We start from the raw sequence: 19779 nt of genomic DNA on the forward strand, positions 1-19779 counted from the left end.
CCCCACGGGCGTGCCTGGCCGTGAGGGAGCCTCCTTGCGCCCTCCGCCTTCGAGGCCTCAGAGAGGGTAGTTGCGCGCTGCTCACCCTTCGGGATTCGGAGACCGGAGGAAACGGAGTCGGTCAGACCTGGCGGGCGGAGGCGCCGTCTCTTTTGGTTCCTCGGAGGCGCCGTAAAGGGAGTCCGGTGCGTCCCTAGCAACCGTTTGCGCGGGCTTCTCCGCTAGGGCTCGCTGAGTCCCGCCCACGGGCGCTAGTGGTTGGCTCGGAGGGCCTGTCAATCGACACGAGTTGTTCTACGATTGGCCGGTGGGCCAGAGGTGAGGATCAGCTCCCTCCCGGCGCGGTGAAGCGAATTTGGCTGGGTGACCCTGGCAGGCCTCCGATGAGATAACTGCGCTCGGGAGAGCGGGCCCAGGCTCCGGGGGCTCCTGGCGTGGCCGGTGGATGAGCCCCAGCCGAGCCCTGCGCCCCCGCGCTTCCTCCGTGCCGCTCCGGCCGGTGGTGGCCCGCTGCCGCCTTGCGACCGTTTGCGGCGCCCTGGCCCGGGGACCCGAGGGGGACCGGGCCGCCCCTCCCCTCCGGGGCCGCGCCGGGGCCTAACCCCGCCGGCGCACCGTCCATCCCGGAGCTGGCCGCGTGCGTTTTGTTGGCGTCCCGTTGCCCGCCGTCCTGCGGGAAGGCGCGTGCGGGAGCCGCGGGAGCGCTGCCGGTTCTCTGCGGTTCCCAGCGGCCCTCCCGCGCGGGCAGATCTGTGTGCACGCACTGCTGCCGGACGTCTCCACCGGGCTTTCCCATACATACCTGGCCTTATCCTCAGTCCCCTCTTCACTGGTTCTTTTCCCAGACAACGGCGGCGGCCTGAGCGCGGAACTCGGGATGCGGTCTTGACACCTTTCAGTGCCTTCCTTTCGGCGCCTCATCACCCAGTAAATCTAGGTCAGTCCTGTGCCAAATGGTCTTAATGTGTTCCCCACTCCATCTTTCTGCCATTGCTATAATTTAAGACCTCATATTTCTTGCCTGTATTGCTGTAGCCTCCCTCCTCCCTCCCCAGACCCGTGCCCCTGCCCCTGGAGTGATCTTTGTAGACTGCGTTTCTGGTCATGTTACTCCAAGCATAGGCCCCTTTAAAGTCCATCTTTGGGAAAAAGTCCAGACTGCCTGGGCAGGCATCGGAGGCCCTAGGAGTTAGGCCTGACTTCTTCAGGCCCATGCCCACTTACTCCTCCCCCAGGGTGCTGTGGGAATCTTTGTCTTTGGGTGCCTCTGTCTGCCTGCAAGTCTTCTTCACTCCCCTTTCCTGCTCAGCTCCGCTGGTGCCTCCTCCCGGAAGCCCTTGTTGACCTTTCAGGTCTGGGAAATGCCCCTTGCTTACATCCTCCATCACAGCAGCCATCATCCTAGATATTCTTTAGGATGCCCCCAGGCGAGAAACAGAAACACAGTCCCAGAAGGGCTCTGGGGGTGAGTAGTTATTGGCCCCTAAACCTGAAGTCCAGAGCAAGACAGGTTTTAGGGTAGGTTTATCCTCAAAATGACATCCTTGCCCTCTTATGCTCTGCTGTCCACCGTGTTGGCTTCGTCCTGAGGCTGGTTCTGTTACTGGTGGTACAGCAGCGGTGGGAGCAACTGGAGCTCTTTGCTTTCTAGCTTGTGGGAGAAAGATGGTTGCTTCCAGAAGTTCACCCATAAGGGCGCCTGGGTGGCTCAGTTGGTTGGGCGACTGCCTTCGGCTCAGGTCATGATCCTGGAGTCCCGGGATCGAGTCCCACATCGGGCTCCCTGCTTGGCGGGGGGTCTGCTTCGCCCTCTGACCCTCCCCCTTCTCATGCTCTCTCTCTCTTAAATAAATAAAATCATGGGGCACCTGGGTGGCTCAGTTGGTTGGGCGACTGCCTTCGGCTCAGGTCATGATCCTGGAGTCCCGGGATCGAGTCCCGCATCTGGCTCCCTGCTCGGCGGGGGGTCTGCTTCTCCCTCTGACCCTCCCCCCTCTCATGCTCTCTCTCTCTCTATCTCATTCTCTCTCAAATAAATAAATAAAATCTTAAAAAAAAAAAAAAGTTCACCCATAAGCTGAGTACTTTCCCAGAAACTCCCTGCAAACCTCTCCTTGCTTCTCTTTGGTCTGAGGGGGGTCACTCATGCCTTCTGAAATCAAAACTAGCAACAGCAATAGGATCACTCTGAGACACCACCAGGTCCCCCTCTGGGTTCAACATCCTGTATCTTCTGCTCAGAACAGGTACAAAAAGCGCCAGAACCCAGGAAAACTGTTCTAAAAACTTAGGGCTGGACTGGCAGGGGTTTCTGGTTAGCCTTTGAATTAAACCTGTGAAAAGGAGTGATCTAAGGTTATGTGCAGCCAGGCTCTGTGTTCTCGGAGGCCTGTGGGGCTGGAGGCGCTGGGCGGCTCTGCAGAGGTGCCGTGGGCCTCTGTTCCACGTGGCGTGGGTGTGGTGTTCCACATGGCGTGGGTGTGGTGTGCCACGCTAATCGGCATGTGGCCGACCACAGAAGCCACAAAGGGAACAACGATTTGGCTTTCCTACATCCACTTGATTTGTCAGCTTTAGGCGCGACTTAATCTACCTCCTCCCATGCAAGACCAAGCATTGGCCCTTACCCTCCCTTCCCTTCCCTCCCTCCTCTCCCTCTTCTTGTTACTTTTACAAAGTCAACTTTTATAATACTTACAATGTATTCTAAAGAGTTTTATTAGGAAATTTACAATGTAGTCTGAAGAGTCATGTTTTTGGTTTTTTACAAATCAGAGTTCTGTGACATTCACAGTGTAGTCTGAAGCTATAATCAAGTCTCTGTGCTTTGTCAGTAGGTTGGTTGTAGAAATAGAAATGAAAACATGATGTTATTTGTTTTAGAAATAATTAGTCCATTTAGATGCTTAGAGAAGGAAAGCAATATGTTCTAGTAGTTTGCTATTTAATTTCTCTTTTGCTTCTTACTCTTTTGGTTCAGTATCAGCTGCTGCTGTTATGGTCCAGCCCTGGATATATACATACGTGTAGAAAACATCTCTTAACTTTTGAGTGTATGCTAGCTGATGGTTCAAAAAGATGAATGCGACATTAGTCATGAATCATAACAATGAAGTGAACTCATTTAAGCCCACCCCCCAAATTAGGAACCGAAAGATCCTAGGCCATTGTGCGGTTCTCTATTCCGGTTTGCTGCTGAACCCTCAGAGGAACCCCCCTGCCCGAAGTTTGGGTTTTTCACATTCATGTGTACCCCTGATGGGGGGGCGTTGTAAAAAGGGAATTTTACTATTGATGGTCTTTTGTAACTTGATTTTTTTCGCTTATTATATTGCTAAGATTTATCATCATTGCCTATATAGAATTTGTTTTCATTTTTATAACTCATAGTATGAATATACCAGAATTTTAAATCTGTTTTCTTATTGATGAGTGTTCAGGTTTTTTTCTTTTCTTCCTTTTTTTTTTGCCATTGTGAGCCATGCTGCCCCAAACATTCTTGAGTGTGACTCGCTACATATGTGCAAGGATCCTATAGAATAGAAGTCTAAGAGTGGGATATACTGTCCTAGTAGGTTACTGTTTGACTTAAATTGTTTTCAGAAGAGATTATATTAATTTGTTCGAGTCCCATTAATCCACATCTCTATCAATATTTAATATTATTAGAATTATTAAGTTTTGCTGGTTTAGTAGGTGTTAAATTGTCATGATTATGCTAATAAAGCTAAGCCTCTTGTTGTAGGTTTATTGTCCACTTCCTCTTCTGTGAAATTTTCGTTTCCATTTTTCCATGGAGCTGTGTGTCTTTTACTTTCTGTTTTTTTAAATTTTAAATTATTGGCCTTTTAAACTACCCTGGATATTAATTTCCTGGTTCTATATGTGGCAAATCTCTTCTTCCAACTTGGGGTTTATATCTTTTTGTTTGAGGTATTTTTGGTGAACAGGCATTCTCAGCTTTAATGTTAAATTTATCAATCTTATGTTATAGTTAGAGCTTTTTGTGTCTTGCTGAAGAAAACCTTCCTTGCCCAAAGTCTTACCGAAGGTCTTTCCAATTTTCTTCTAAAAGTTTAGTGTTTTGACTTTCACAAGTTAAGTCTTTGGTGTCCTGGACATTGCTTTTCGTGTGCGGCGTGTTGGTCGCTCTGCTGTCACTGTTTCTTGGCTGGACATGGAGTTGCCTGGCTTCCCCCCCAGTGCCCGGAGCCGCTCCCGCAGTCAGGCGTCCAGTGTTGGCAGCCTCGTGGGTCCGGGGCTGGTCGTCCTCCGTTCCTTTGATCAGTTTGGTTATTCCTGCCTGGACACACCCACGCCACGGCTTCCTGTCGGGTTTTCACAGCTGGTAGGTGGGGTTGCCCCCCTCAGGGCCCTGGGTCTGTGGATTTGTTGCTCATTCTTACCTCTTCAAATATTTCTTCCTCTCCCCTCTCCAGTTAGCTGTTCAGTTCTCCCCGTCTTTATCTCTTAACTTCTCTCTCATATTTCTATGTTCTTGTTTCCCTGAGTTGCATTCTGGGTTATTTATTCACAGATCTACCAATCCTCTAATTTTCTTTCCAGCCGTGACTACCTGCTTGTCTTACTCATTCATTGACATTAAAAATTAACGTTATGGCGAGAATTTACGGACAATAAAACGTGCTGATGGTCAGTACATAGTTCAGGGAGTGTTGAGATGCTTCCACAGCTGCAGGATCGTGAGCACAGTGGAGTCGGAGAGTGTTCCCATCACCCTCCAAAGCCCCTCTGTGCTCTTTCTGAGTCAGCCCCCGCCCTCCGCACCACTGGTCCTGGTCTGCGCCCGCCTGGCTTCCTGCCCCAGTGGATCAGGCCTGTCTTGGCGCGTGCTTGGCGCCGACGGAATCCTGCAGGAAGTGTTCTCTGGCCCACCTCCATGGCACTGGGGCCCATCGGGGCCATCGCTGTCTCCCTCTCCCTCCTGGGCAGATACCTCGTGCAAGCACTGTGTCCTGGGCTCACTGGCAGACTGCTTTCCCGCGTGGGTGTGTGCACATCGTGTCTTCCTGCCAGTACTCTGTGAGTGTTCTGGCTGCTCCCCATCCTGACCGACACTCTGTGTTTCCACTCTTTGTAATTTTAGCCACCTTAGTGCTTGTGTGTGACAGCTCGGGACAGTTTGACTTGCATTTCCCATGTTACGAATGGTGGTGAACATTTTTCTCATGTGCTTCTTTGTGATTTGTACGCCTTCTTTGGTGAAGTGTCTATTTAAAACCTTTACCCTCCACCCCCTTTTAAAAAAAAAAATCTCTGGTTGTTAGTCTTCTTATGAATCCTTAGGATTTTCTACGTATATGATCCTGTCGTCTGTGAATTGAGATAGCTTTATGCTGTTCTTTCTAGTGTATGTGCCTTTTATTTCTTTTTCTTGCCTTTGTGTACTGGCTGTCCCCCCAGGATAGTGCTGAAGAGAAGAGGCTACGTGGCCTTCCTCACCCTGCCCCTGACCTTGGAAGGCAAGCATCTCTGGCTGTAGGTTCTTCATGTATGCTCTTGAGCAGGGGTAGGATGTGCTCACTTCCTAACTGTTGAGTGTGTTTTCCTGTGGAGGGGTGTTGGATTTTGTCCAACGCTTTTTTGACATCAATTGATATGGTTGTGTGATTTTTCCTCCTTTTTTTTTTTCCTTCTTTAGCTTGTTGATATGGTGAATTACGTTGACTGATTTCCAAATGTTAAATTAGTCTTTTGTTGCTGTGATAAACCCCACTTGGTTGTAGTGAATTCTCCTATTTATATATTGCCTCGGTGGATTTGTTAACATCTTGTTGAGGATTTTTGTATCTCTGTTCATGAGAGTTATTGGTCTGCAGTTTCCTTTTCTAGCAATGTTTTTGTCTGGCTTTGGCATCAGGGTGATGCTAGCCTCAAACACTGGGCTGGATATGCTCAGCCTGTTTTTATTTCTGGAGGAGTTTGTGTAGTACTGATGTTATTTCCTTCTTAAACATTTGAGAGAATTCACCAGTGAAGCCATCTGGGCCTAGAGATCTTTGAGGGTAAGTTTAAATTACAAATTCATTTTTTTTAATGCTGAAGTTTTAAAATTTTAATTTCTAGAAAGCTGGTTTGATTCTTTCAATATGTAGTTGTTTCTGAGAAACTCTTGTTCTGCTCACTTTTGTGACTCCCATCTTTTGTATTTTAAACATATACACAGTCATTTCTAGTATCTGATGTTCTCTTGTGTCTGAATCTGTTTGATTTTTCTGTAGACTGTCACTGAGGGGGGCTTGTTTCCTTGTCTTCGTCATTGGAAAGGAGCATATTTGGTTGATCTTGCTCTTGGAAACCTGTATTTAGGATGCTTTGCTTCTGGGAAGATTGCTTTTGCCTGGGCCCAGGCTGCTGAGCTGGGGCCACACTTTTCCTCCTCAGGGCCCCTGGCTTCTCTGAGGGGGCCCCGTCTCATGAGGGTGACTCGCTCACAGGTCTAGCTCCAGCCCACATGCATCTTTATCTTCTTAAGCGTGTGTCTTACTCTCAGGTAGCTCAGAGATGCCACAGACCGATACCCTTGATGCACACTAGCTGCTCTGAAATGCGAGGGCTGCTCGATAGTTACCCAGACCATTGTATTCTCTATCTTATTTTTTTCTAGAAGTTTTATCTTTCGTTTTTGAATTCACCTGGAACTAATTTTTGTACATGGCAAGTCACAGGGATGCAACTTTACCCTGGTCTAATTACGCTAATTCTTTTTAAAACTGGCAGCTCACAGCTATTCAGCATTTATGGTTTGCAGTCCCAGCTTAGGTCCTTGGGTCCTCACGAGAGTGCTGTGACATGTGCCTTATCGTTATTCACATTTTGCATAGAAGGGGGCTGAAGCTGGAAGGCCAGGGGGCTGTCCAGGGCCTCACTGTGCTGGGGAGCACTGTTCATTCCCCTTTGATCTTCACTCTGTGCCAAGCTCCTTAACAGACGCAGGTCTGTTTCTGAAGCTGATTATGTTCCATTGTCCTTTATGTTCCTTTGCAGTACCAATCTCCATTTGTGTAGGTCTTTGGCATGTTTTGATGTTAACATCCTTCCACACTGGTGATAGTGGGGCCTTCAGTTTTCTGTCTGTCTTGGGGACTCCTGCCTCACCATGCTCAGAAGCTGGCAGCTGAGGCGGGCATTGGCCAGGCCCTAACAGCTGAGGGGCCTGGGGCGTGAGCATACTAGAAACCCCATACGGTTATCCCCATATGCAAAATTATAAATTGGGCTTACAAACTGGTAACTATGAAAGCCACTGCCCTTCTGTGCTGGTGGTGAATATTCATGATGACCTAAAGCCAGGATAGAACTGGCGGGCTGGGCCTCCTTGGAGTTCCGTGCTGCAATGTGGCGTGGGAGGGTCAGCCCCCCTTTTCTTTCCATAGCAGGTCCGTCCTGTGTGGGTGCCCCCGCCTGCTTATTGAAGCTTGGTCTTCTTGCAAAGGAAGCTCCTTGGCCAGTCTTTGGGCCTTTGTGTACCCACGAGGGAGCCCTGATGGGGGAAGAAGCCAGTGCGGGTCTCAGAAGTGGGTTCCACATGCTCAGAAGGTGATCGTGGAGAGGGCACCCAGGCTTGGGGTGGGCACATTGCCCTAGTCCCTTGGACTCCTCCTTCATCCAGGCTCCTGGCCCGGGCCTCCAGCACTGTCCGGAAGAAACTGTGAAGGACACATGAGATTTTTCTGTATTTTTTTCCTTAGGACTGCTTGCTGATCTACAAGTACTTAGAAACCACACAGTTAAACCACAAATCCCTGGTACCAGGCTTACCTCCAGACTCTCTGCTATGGCTTTGCATCGCTTGTTTGTCAGCAGCCCCTTGGATGGTTCTGGGTGCAGCTGGTCAGAACCCCTGGATTTGGGGAAGGCTGGGGCCACTCAGAGGCGCACAGGCCGGCGGGCCCTCGTGGCATCGGGAGCATTCTTCAGTTTGCGTGGAGCTGTAGCCTTCACGGCCTCTTCGCGCCCTGTTCTGTTCTTTCCCTCTGTTTCCCTCTCTCTTCCCATCTCTTGTTCTGCATTTCTCCGAAAGAGCTTCTTTTAGCAGGACTTTGGTCACTGGCCTTGCATTGGAGGTCCTGGCCCACGTGGCAGTGGGGTGCGTGGGAGCCTTTTGGGGCTGAGCTGCACTCAACCTGCCAAAGGATTAGTTGGTTAAACTGCTTTCCTACTATTGTGTTGCCGATGCTGATTGGGTCCACTTTGTTTTCTAGTTGACGGTTGCTGCCCTGGCCAGCCAGCTCCCGATGGAGGACGGAGGCTCCCCCGAGAGCCCAGCTGTGTGGACCACCTCCGAGCCCAGCGAGTCCCTGTCCTCGGCCCACAGACACCTGAGCAGAAGGAATGGGCTTTCGAAGCTCTGCCAGAGCAGGATGGGCCTCTCCGGTAACCCCCTCCTGGGCATTGTGGGCATCAGTGTTGAAGACGAAAATGACGAGTCACTCTAGGCTTTGATCGGGTTTTCTGTTCTCGCAGATGAGGTGCTCGGTGTGCCCTGGTGACGATGCTGATGGGCCCCCCCCGGGCCGTCATGCTGCTGTGGTTCTTGGGCCCGAGACTTGCCTTGCTTCAGAGTGTGTGCGAGCACGATCCTGGGCCGGGCTGCCGTGCAAGTGAAATAGTTTGGCTGATCTAGTTCAGTAACTATTTACTGACTGCATGGCAGGCTCATGCTTTCCTCCCGCATGCAGACGAGTTTTGCGGGCTCAGCGGCAGCCAGCTTCCCAGTGCGGGAGGCGGTGCCTGGGCTGGGCCAAGATGTCGAGGCACCTGCTGCCCACTCACTCACTTGTTTTTCCAAGTCCGCTGGTGCCTCCAGAGCTCAGAGGGCTCGTTGTCTGAGGGGGTGCTTAAGGAGACAGCAGGTGCAGGCCTGCAGCTGGGTGGACCTAGAGTGTGGGGAAGTCGGTTAGGACAATGGGAAGGTCCGGAGCTGGGGGACGAGGCTGCTGGGGGAGGGAGGAGGAGGGGAACAGTCCCATAAAGGAAGAAGAGGGTTGGAACTCAGCTCACACACCAGCCTGGGAGCACAGGATGGGAGTGTTTGGAGGGAAAGAGATGCTGGGTCCTCCTGGTGAGGACCAAAGATTCTGCGGGGAGGGCTGGGCAGGTCTGTGAGGCAGGCAGCTGTCCTCAGGAGCACGGGCTTCCTGGTCTCTGCATGGGGACCAGGGGCAGAGCCAGGGTTGCGGTGCCTGTCCCATGGTGTGAGGAGGATTGAGCTGAGCTTGGGGCGGCCAGGGAAGTGGAGGGCCAAGCAGATGGCCATGCGGTTTCCAGGCCCAGAGAACGGTCCAGGGTGGGCCTGTGAACTGAGAAGGGGAAAGAAGGGAAGAGTTGTTTTTGTCTGGATTTTGAGCTGCTGGAAGGATGGAGTTGCCATTTACTGAGATAGGAAAGGAGAGAGGCAAGGCAGGGGTTTGTGGGGCCAGCAGCACATTCCTATGTGGAGTATATTTGAAGCCAGCAAAGAGTGGGTGGGATGGAGTGGAGGGGGTGAGCCTGAGTCTGGGCTTCTGCCGTGGTGAGAGGTCAGGGAGGTGGAGGGGAGAGGGAGCCCCGCCAAGGGCAGGTGGTTTAGGAGGCAGGGAGCAAGCCCCTGGCCCAGGGCTGGGGTAGGGTGAGTGCTGAGAATTGGCGATGGGGTTGAGCATCTTGGGGGCCACTGGACATGTTACTGAGAGCAGGTTTTCTGGAGGGGTGGTGAGTGAACCTGACCTGTGAATGAGGGAATGGAGGGAGCGGCCGAGTGAGCAGACAGCTCTTGGATTTGGGCGACTTTCCAGGAATAAGTGCCGGCGGGTAGCCAGAGGGGCTGTGGGTCTGTAAGGGCAGACACAGGAAAACACCCCTTGGGTGGTGGGAAGGGACCTCAGAGAGTGTTTCCACAGAAATGCTGAGCTTGGGCCGTTGTGTCTCCTGTAGGATGTGCTCTGTGGCTGGACAGCACCCAGGGGGACTCGGGGCCGTTCACACGGACACTGGAGGGTGAAGGTTGAACTCTGCAGGTTGATGTGATCCTTGGATCCTTTCGCAGGACTTGAGAGCAGGGGCTGTGTGCTTTGGTATGTTCGAGAAGCGCACTCCTGGCAGCCTTGTGAGGTCTAAAGCTCCTTTTCCTTTTCTTTCCAGAAGACAGATGGAATTCCTACTGTTTGTCGTCACTGGCTGCCCAGAACATCTGCACCAGCAAACTGCACTGCCTGGTGCCGCCAGAGCTGCCGGAACTGCCCCGGCCCCTGGGCAGCGTGTCCTGCTGCTCCCTGCTGCGGGGCTTGTCCTCAGGATGGTCCACGCCCCTGCTCCCGACCCCTGTGTGCAACCCGAACAAGGCCGTGTTCACTGTGGACGCCACGACCACAGAGGTACTGACTTCGGCTCGTGACCCCGCTGTGAGTGTGGTCCGTGCCTTCGACCTGTAACCTTGGACGGAGGAATCTGTGTGTGTGGAGTGCAGTTAGGGAAGCACCTGGTTCCCCCTCCGTAGCAGCAAAAGAGACTTGAATATGAATCAAAACAAACTGAATCCTTTCATCAAGGTAGAGACTCAAGGACAGGGATGACCCGCGTGACTCCCCTGTGCTCACTAAGGTGTTGGCTCAACGACCATGAGAACGGGGATCCACGGTCTGAGGTGGCCGTGTGCGCATCATGGGCATTTACAGGCAAATAACCGAAATCATTAGGTGGGCGGGGAGTGGTGCGAGTCCTCATCTCCTCCGCGTGCTCCTGGTGGCAGGGCGTGCCCATCCTGGCGGGTGACGGAAACCTGGTTTCGGTCGTGGTGCTGGCATTTCTTGTTTCCCCGTGGTTAAGACCCGGAGGTGGCCAGGGCGTCGCGGCTGTGAGCCCACCAACCGCAGGGCGCTGGGGGGCACGGGTTAGAGCTGGAGGCGCTGTGGGTGATGCTTGTGTCCGTCCTCTCTGCGACCCTCAGATCCTGGTTGCCAACGACAAGGCTTGCCAGCTCCTGGGGCACAGCAGCCATGACCTGATCGGCCAGAAGCTCACGCAGTTCTTCCTGAAGCCCGATTCCGACGTGGTGAAGGCCCTCAGCGAAGAGCACGCGGAGGCCGACGGCCATGCCGCTGTCGTGTTCGGCACAGTGGTGAGTGCGCCTTCCCGGGGTGTGCTGCTGGGGGCCCGCCGCAGATACGGCCAGTCACTGGTCACCATGGCCGCCGTCCTCCCTCGGTGCTGGTGTGGGGAGCAGCTGGGGTGGCGGGCAGAGCGTCCCAGGAGCGGAAGGGGGTGGCTGCGGGCCTGGCGTGAGGGGCAGCCCCACCTGCGAGGGAGGAAGCTAGGGCGATGGTTTGCAAACCGGCAGGTTGCTGCGGGGAGTGCCCTGATCTTACTGTCTGCACCCCTGACTCTCCAGTGCTGTTTGTTTGGTGTTCGTTGGCGGGGCTGGCACGGCTGGAAAGGTCTCCCTGGGGCGTTGGGCCTCCCCGTGTGATGCGTCAGCTGGGATGTTGACGGGTTAAACTGCATGTGAGATGCTGAGCCCTCAGCCCAGACCCCGAGGGACGTGAGATGCGGTCCGCCGCTCTGTCCTGGGGACTGTCCACGCGGCTGATGATTGTGCAGAACACTGACTGCTCAGCGCGTATTGACGTGTGCTCCCTGAAGCAGCTCACAGGCGGCTCTGCTCCCGCTCCGCTGCCCGGAAGCTGACGAGAAAACCCTCTCTTCTGAGACAGCGTCCTCTCAGACTAAGGCTTGGTGTCAGGCTCGGATGTGGGCAGGGGAGCACAGGTTGCAGGCGCCCCTGCCCCGGGGCTGGGGAGGGCCGGGGCCAAGGCTGTGCGTCCCCGCAGGTAGACGTGGTGAGCCGCAGCGGGGAGAAGACCCCGGTTTCCGTGTGGATGAAGAGGGTGAGGCAGGAGCGCAGCCGCGTGGTGGTGCTGGAACCTGTGGAGCGGGTGTCCGCCTGGGTCGCTTTCCGGGGCGATGTGAGTGTGCCTTCCGCGTCCCAGCCGCGTGGGGCTGACCATGTGTCGCCTCCCCCGGCCTCAGCCGCCGCCGGGGCCCACCGTGTGCCCCTGGGGCCCGTGGAGGGTCGGCCCCGCGGCACCCCTCCCTCTCTGTGTGCCTTCGGCAAGGGGTGCAGTCTCCCTGGGCCTCGGTCTCCTCATCTGTAGAAGGGGTGTAACCGGGACCTGGGATTGTCTTAGCACGTCAGTGAGGTAGCGTGTGCCGGGCCGTCGGCATGGTGGCCGGCACGCAGGGCTCAGACGCCACCTGGGCCTGGGCTGGCCGTGCCGGGCATCTGCAGAATGCTTCCAGAGGTCGATAATTGGGGTGCCTCCGGCGGCGGGAGAATGAGGACCTGAGGAATGTTCGTGCCCACCTCGTGCTCTCCTGCCGCAGGAGCGCTGCTAACGGTCTTGCTTTCAATCTGGAGGCTTGGCGTTCCGTGATGTTTGAAGCCGAAGTGCCAGAAGTTTTTACCGTGATGCTTAACGATGCTGGTTTTTCCTCCAAGGGAACCATAACGTCCTGTGACAGCCTGTTTGCTCTCCTGCATGGGTACGGGTCTGGGGAGGAGGCGCTCGGGCAGCACATCGCAGACCTGATCCCTTCTGTGCAGCTCCCTCCCCCCGGCGAGCCTGTCCCACAGGTAGGACCCTGCGGACCCCTGACGGCCACACCTTGCAGCTGTACCTGGGGCCATGTGGCCCCTGGAGTCTGTTTACTCGGGGACCATAGAGTCTTAGACTGGAATCCATGGCCTGGGGACACAGGCTGGTGATTCTGGCAGCAGGCGCGTCCCGCGTGGGCACACAGTGGCACCGGGTCTGCTGCCTGCTCTCTGGGTTCCAAAGCCTTGAGCGAGGGTCAGAGCCTGTGCGGCTCTCCAACGGGCCACCGGTCTCCTCCGTCCTCCCGCTGGAGCCTGGAGCGGGGATCGCCTGCTGGGGTCGCTCTTTACTGGGAGGTCTGGGGGTCTTGAGGAGCAAGGAGAACTGGCTGAGGGCAGGATGGCAGGCAAATGGGGGGGCGGCAGCTCTGGGGACAGTGGAGGTTTGGGGTTGGTGGAGAGAGGTTCTGTTACCGACTGAATCCTCCCAGTTCCCAGGTGCCCCATTTCCTACTAGCGTGCGGCCTTCACACAAATGACCCTCATTGTGGTGAATTCCACTGATGTCACAGCCCAGTGTCGCTTGATTTTTGCCTAAAGTCCCTTCTGCTGCTGCAAGGAATCCGAGATGCTTTCGGGATGTCTGTAGGCACTCCCTGGTTGTCTGGCCGGCCGGAGGCTCGGAGCTGAGCCCTCTGAGCTGGGTCTCTGCTATTTTTAAGCTTCCAGCTTGGTTGGAGCCCTCACCCCACCGCCAGTCCTTATTGTCTCTGTGTCCTTTTTTCTGTCCCGAGCTGGTGGGAGCATCCATTGGCTCAGCCACCTTGGATCCTGTGGCAGCATCTGTTCCATGTAACCACGGGCCGCCTCAGACCCCCCTGGGCACGCATCAGAGAGAAGTGTGTGCCAGAAGGCACGTGTGGGCTTGTTCTCAGCAGCACATTTGTGATAGCCTCAAACGGGAGCCCCCGACACCCCAGCAGCAAGCAGAGACTGGCCCTGCACCCCTCATTCCTTATAGGGCCCCCTGGGACCTGGGGCCTGGCCTGCAGCCTTGGCATGGGGAGCCTGGTGTCTCTAGGTCCGAGCCTGTTCAGGGCGCAGCGCTGGGGGATTGGAATCTCCCCTGCATTCCGGGCCATGCCCACACCTTGGGCTCCCTCAGATCTCCTGCCTCCCAGGGTGGACCCTAAAAAGGGCAGGTGGGATTGGGTGAGGGGTAGACACACAACCCTGGGCTGGTGTGCCATCTGGAAACCCAAAGGGAGCACACTCTCAAAGCCTTTGGTTAGGATGTGGACTTGGTCAAGATTTACTCAAAACTGGATACATTCCAAGTATTTAAGGCAGGGAAACAGGGCAAGGACGTGGTTTTGTGAGTGATAGAGGTGCTGAGGAGGCACAGATGGACGGTCAGCAACAGGTGGAAATGGCTGGCCCTCAGGCTGGAGGATGGAGTGAGTGTTGGGGTCCATCCGTGGCGGGGGGGACCCCGGGGCTACTGGGGGCCCAAGGCAGACGGTGGGGAGAAACCTGCCCACCCGCCCTCCCTGCAGGGTTGGCGCAGACATGAGGCCAGTCCTTGTGTGTTTCTTGGTTGCCCTGGTGTGGGCTGTCCTCAGGCCTTTCTGGAGTGGGGGGCAGCTGCTAGACTGTGATGCCCTCGCCACCAGACTCAGCTCCTGGTCAGGGCTCTGCTTTCCCTGGGGTAGAGGGGGGGTGCAGGGAGATTGGGGAAGGAGGAGCAGAGTGGGGAGTGAGGTGTTCTGGGCTTGCTCCCCGTGACGCGTGGATGGGTTCAAGTCTAGAGCTGTAAAGACCCAAAGCTTGGGCCACATGAGATGCTGCTGTCAGCTCGGTGGTGTGTGTTTCTTCCAGAATCTCAAGATTCAGAGGTCTGTTGGGAGAGCCAAGGATGGTACCACCTTCCCCCTGAGCTTAAAACTGAAATCTGAGTCCAGTAGCGAGGTGGTGGAAGACAGCAGTGCAGTCCCCGAGCTGGGTTACTCGGCATCCATCTGGGTGTTCTCCACCATCAGCGGCCTCATCACCCTCCTGCCCGACGGGACCATCTACGGCATCAACCACAGCTTTGCACTGATGCTGTTCGGTTACGGGAAGACGGAGCTCCTGGGCAAGGTGGGCCCTCCCTGGGTGGCCAGCCTGCCCTCCCCTGCAGGGGCCCAGTCCGCTTTCAGTGAGGACGTATGCTTGTCACAGGCCTTGTACCTCCATGTCTACTAGTCTGGCCCACTGGCTTTCCCGGGGCATGCTGGGCACCATTCTCCCTAGCGGCTCTCATTTCTCTGGACCCCACGCTGAGCACTCAGTGACCCCCGGGACCGTCTCCAGAGCCTTGTCTCCATATGCTGTCCCTGGAGAGGGAGGGGCTGTTGCCTCAAAACCTGTCCTGAGCGAGGTCTGGTCTGTTACCGGACGAGGGTGTATGTCACAGCTGGGCGCCCGGAGGTCAGGGTTGTCCACACCTCCTCTGCCCTGGGGGCCATCCTGGGGGGCCTCTCATGGGGTCAGGGTCAGAGGAAGGTGTGTCTATAAACTTCTTCCTTGGCTTGAGCTTTCTCTGGATTTCTCGAGCGTGGGGTGGAGGTCTCTGCACAGCGGGACCCAGGCCTGTCAGGGATGTCCGCTGCCCCATTTTCATCTGCGGCTGGGCCGAGCAGTCTATATCTGTTGCTGCAAACCACCATAAGCTTGGGGCCCCAGACATGACAATCTGGAATTTAGGTCACAAATTGGCCCTCCGGGCTGCACTTAGCAGGACGAGTCATTGTGCTCCATGTAGAGTCAGCTGGGGCTGGCGTCCTCCTAAGACGTGTCTGCTCGTGTGTCTGGCCGGCTGGGCCTGTGGCCGGGCTGGTGTCACTTGAGGGCTGAGCTCCAAGGGCAGGTGAGCGTCTCAGGCAGCCGTGGCATGTCCTCCTCAGATGGTCCCGGGGTCCTGGGAAGGGGACGTGGGCCCCCTACTCAGTGGCAGGAGGGTCACTGCTGAGTGGGGTTTTGACGTCCAGCGGTCCCCGTGTCTGTGGCCTGGCCGGTCTGGCTCTTGGGGGCCTGCAGCCTTTCCCTGAACACCTGTTCTCCAGGGGTTCTGCAAACGGAGGGAGGGAGTCCCCTCTTGTCGTTCTCAGTGGGGCCGACCCCGGACCCAGTGACAGTCAGCCATCTTTTGAGCCTCCAAAAACGGGTCCCTCTCTGTTTCCTAATAGAAATACTAAGGAACAAGTAAGCTAAAATTTAGTTAACTGAAGGCAAACTCAGTTTGATTGAAGTTAATGAAAACGCGCTTAGTGTGATTTTTAGACAAGTGATTGCCGCAGGAATGTTGAGGGGTTGGGTCCTTTTAGGGAGTGTGTGGGGGGTGGAAGTACCCTGCCTCTGAGGTTAGACTGTGTTCTGGATTCACACGGCTGCGGGCACCCCTCTGGGAGCAGGGGTGGCATATGGGTTCAGAGAAAGCGAGTGTCCTTGCAGCTTTGGGCCTGGGACCCTTGTGCTGAGGCCACGGCCAGCACAGCAAAGACGCCTGCTGGAACCCAGGGGCCAGTTTCCTGTGCCCAAGGCCCCTTTTTCCCCTATGCTGGGCCCCCGTCACTCTCTGCGTGCCACGTAAGGTGGAGTTTGAAGGCGTGGCTTCCAGGCGTCAGGGCGACATGGGCAAAGGCCAGACATCAGCTTGGGAGACACGGAGGTGTTGGTATAACTAGCTTCAGAGTTGTTGATTTTGTCTTTTTCATAAGAAAAAGGGGGAAAAATCATGAATTCCCTGTTGGGTGTCAGAGGGGCTTTGTGGGTCTGTGAAAAGGAATACAACCTGGCGTCTTTCCTAACCTTGTCCAGAGACTTGCTCACGTTGTTTTCATTCTCTCCCCAGGTTAGATGGGGGGACGGGCCTGTGGTCCAGGTTCTGAAATGTTACTTTGTTTTCTAGAATATCACTTTCCTGATTCCCGGCTTCTACCACTACATGGGCCTTGCGTGTGACACTTCTTTACCGCTGCCAGACCTGGCCGACTGCTTGGACACTGGCAACCAGAGTGAGCCTGGGGAGACAAGTGTGGGCCCCCGGCAGAGCTGGAACCCGGCCGGCTCGGCCACGGGTAAGCCCAGCCTCCCTCTTGCGGGTGCACATAGCTCTACGCCTCCGAGGGAGCTGGGGAGGGGTTCGGGGCACGGGCGTGCTGGGCGGGGTGGAGAGTGGAAGCGAGTGGCCACTGGGCTATCGTGGGTTGGATGTCCTCTGTCGCTCGTAGGCCTTCCGTATTCCCAGGGGATGGGACACATATGCGAGCATAGAGAGGATCCCGGGGGATTTCTCATCACCATGTGCCTGGATGTAGGACGGAGGTAGCTTATGGGCAGTCTTTGACAAGTAGATCTGTGGAGCCGTACGTAGCCTGTCAGAGTACCCCTAAGTTTAGTAGTCCTGCCATACGTGCTTGTTATGATTAGCCCCTATACTTTTAATTTAGCATTTCATGGTGCTTTAAGTCCCCACGACATGAACATCGTAGGGGAGCGTGTGGGCGCACGGCCCCTGCCCTGAAGGGTGCCACTGTGGCTTTGGGGCACCTGGGAGCATAGGACCTCAGAGCCAGTGCCTATGCTCCTGGGAAGGCACTGGGGCCTCCTGGCAGCCCCCTTGGTGCTCACCTTCCCATGGACAAGGAGCCAGGAGGAGCTGCTCCCCGGTTCTGCCTCAGGAGCACTCCCAGCTTGCAGGGCCCCTCTCTCCCAGCGCCCTCTCCCTGGGCTGCGCCCTTGCTGCACACCCAGCCAGGCTGACGGGGTGCCGTCCCCCTGGGAGGGGACGTAGGAAATGAAACAGGGCTGCTGGGGAGCATCAGGCGATCGCGTGTCCAGGGGGCTCTCCCATGGCCCTGTTGGAGGCTGCCGCACGGGGCAGGCTCAGGGCGCCCCGGAACACATTGCTTACGTGCTGTCACCGCAGGATGGACCTGCTGTTTGAATGAACACACACGTGGGTGTAATACAGTCCCTGAGGGGGAAAGGGGGCCATGCATGCGGTGTCTGATCTGTCGCTGGACGGTGCTCAGTTTTCTGGGCTCTGTGGAAGATTTCTTCAGCACGGGGCCCCATACCCGAGGCTGGGGAGGGTGGCCATGCTCCACGGGTTGCTTTTGAGGCATCAGAGGTTAGATTGCAACATTCTGTTTTATTAAATGAAATTAATTTTTTTCCCAAAGATTTTACTTATTTGAGAGAGAGAGTGAGAGCATGAGCAGGGGGAGGGGCAGAGAGACAAGCAGACTCCCCGCTGAGTAGGGAGCCCGCTGCGGGGCTTGATTCCAGGACCCTGGGACACACAGGGACAGGCTGGAAGGTGACCAGCGTTCAGGAGGAAGAGCAGAGCAGGGGGAAGGTGTGCCGTCTCAGGGTCCAGGGGCCTGGGAGGGCCCCTTGGGAAGGTGGCTTTTAGTGAAGACCAGAGGAGGCAGGAGCGGCATTCTGGGGACAGGGAGGAGGTCCAGGTGTGGCAGGGAGACCAGAGGGCCAGGCCCGTGGGAGTCACGGTAGGGACATTGGTGTTTACCTGGAGCTCACGGCAGACGAGGGGGCAGCTCCGGCGTTGGTGGGACCCTGCCGGCCGAAGGCAGGGCCCAGGCAGGGCAGCAGGGGCGTGGCGCACTGCAGGGTGGCGAGAGGCCGTTGGTCTGCGACACGCCGTAGACATGGGCTTGCCGGAGTTTCTAAGGTCAGGTTGGGGCCCCCCACTGCTCACGAGTCGCGGGTAGGGGAGGAGACTCGTTCAGCAGGTGTGCTATGGACGGGCACAGTCCCTTCTGCTGTTGCCGCTAGATCCAAGGGCTAACGGCACGCTTGCTGGAGACCACGTTCTGCCACGAGGCGAGAGCCTGGAGCCAGTGGGAAGCCAAGAAGCCTTCGCTGGGACCCAGGCCCAAGCAGACCCTGGAGGTGGCCTCCCTTCCTCCCTCCCGCGTCCGCCCTCTCCCAGGTAAGTCCTCTGTGGGAGGCGCGGGGTGTTAAGGTGAAGGCCGGCGGGGGGCCGTGAAGGAGCCCATGGTGGTGGTGCGCACAGCTCACAGCCCCTGAACGCCCGCTGGGTGCCACTTCTCCCGCATTCCCTGGCGTGGTGCGCAGCAGTCGCCGGGAGACCTTCCTGGTCCGTGGATGAGGGAAGGTGGGTCGGTTCCAGGGAACCGTTGGAAGCCTCGTGTTCTCATTGCAAAAATCATTTGTATCTGTTCTCTTTGTGCGTTTCTGAATCACAAAGTATTCTGTTGAGAGTAGAGCAGGTTCACGTTAGAAAACGTGGAAAACGTAGATGAGCAGAAATAGAAGCTCGTTGCTCATCCCTGGTTAGGTAATCCTAGCCCATGGTGCGCAGCATTTTGGTGGTTTTTCGACTAGTTTTCTCTTTTAAAAATCTCTGATGCCCAGCACACACTAACCTGCCATGGGCCTTTTCGCTCGCGCCCTCACTGCCCTGGGGTAGGACGGAGGTCACAGGTATCTGTCCCTGAACTTGACCTATGCCATCCCTTATTTCTGGTTCCTTTTGCTCATTGTTTTGTTGGTGAGATTTATCCACATTGGTGTGTTTTTCAGTTTTCTTGAAATTATTTTAAAAATCTACAATAGCTGGATATGTGGGTTTTTTTAAGGACAGCAGAGTAACAGTGAAAAGTGCAAGTCCCCGTGCCTGGCTCCCCAGAGGAGACCCCCCCAAAGCCTTGGCGCCCCGCCCCCGCCCCGCCCCGATCGAAGGCCCTACCCCCCCCATGTCCGTGCACGCGTGTGCAGCTGCTTTTGCTCCTGCAGCGCACATGGGATCGCACGGTGCACGGTGCACCTGAACCTGCGAGCCTCACCTCCTGACTCGCGCGTGGCTCACAGGGTTACGTGGGTGTTTGCCCGCTGACCCGCATCATGGTGCTTTCCTGCCATTTGTGCAGACTCCCTGGCTTTCTGCTCCTTGCCGGGGGCGAGCTCTCTGCCTCTGTGCTGCGTGCCCCTGGGTCCGACCCCCCGCGCCCCCCGCCCCAAGGGTCCTCACTGCTGCCAGGATGGGGAACCAGATGAGCCCATTCCTGCCTTCCCGTCGGATGGTGGTGCGCTCAAGTTCTAGCGCCAGCCCCAAGCCCCCGTCAGAGGCAATGGTTCCTGCAGTCGCTCATTCATTCACT

General features: G+C 55.9%; 1 protein-coding gene across 6 annotated transcripts in view; it reads left to right on the forward strand.

The window, feature by feature from the left end:
- PASK (PAS domain containing serine/threonine kinase) overlaps positions 1-19779 on the forward strand; it is a 38249-nt gene that overhangs the window by 576 nt on the left and 17894 nt on the right. For 2 of the 6 annotated variants that reach the window (XM_081813205.1, XM_081813206.1), the window contains exons 1-9: positions 4163-4348; positions 8226-8397; positions 10144-10376; positions 10949-11119; positions 11829-11963; positions 12497-12631; positions 14471-14731; positions 16542-16710; positions 18431-18587. In XM_081813205.1, coding sequence (XP_081669331.1) covers positions 4178-4348; positions 8226-8397; positions 10144-10376; positions 10949-11119; positions 11829-11963; positions 12497-12631; positions 14471-14731; positions 16542-16710; positions 18431-18587 — 1604 coding nt within the window. In that variant the 5' untranslated portion in view covers positions 4163-4177. Of the gene's footprint in view, positions 1-350; positions 938-4162; positions 4349-5953; positions 6027-8225; positions 8398-10143; positions 10377-10948; positions 11120-11828; positions 11964-12496; positions 12632-14470; positions 14732-16541; positions 16711-18430; positions 18588-19779 lie in introns of those variants that run through there. The other 4 variants (XM_081813207.1, XM_081813209.1, XM_081813208.1 and 1 more) reach the window with 3 other exon arrangements.

Source organism: Leptonychotes weddellii, chromosome 3, assembly GCF_054177405.1.
Source record: "Leptonychotes weddellii isolate Sample4059 chromosome 3, ASM5417740v2, whole genome shotgun sequence".
Taxonomy (NCBI): domain Eukaryota; kingdom Metazoa; phylum Chordata; class Mammalia; order Carnivora; family Phocidae; genus Leptonychotes; species Leptonychotes weddellii.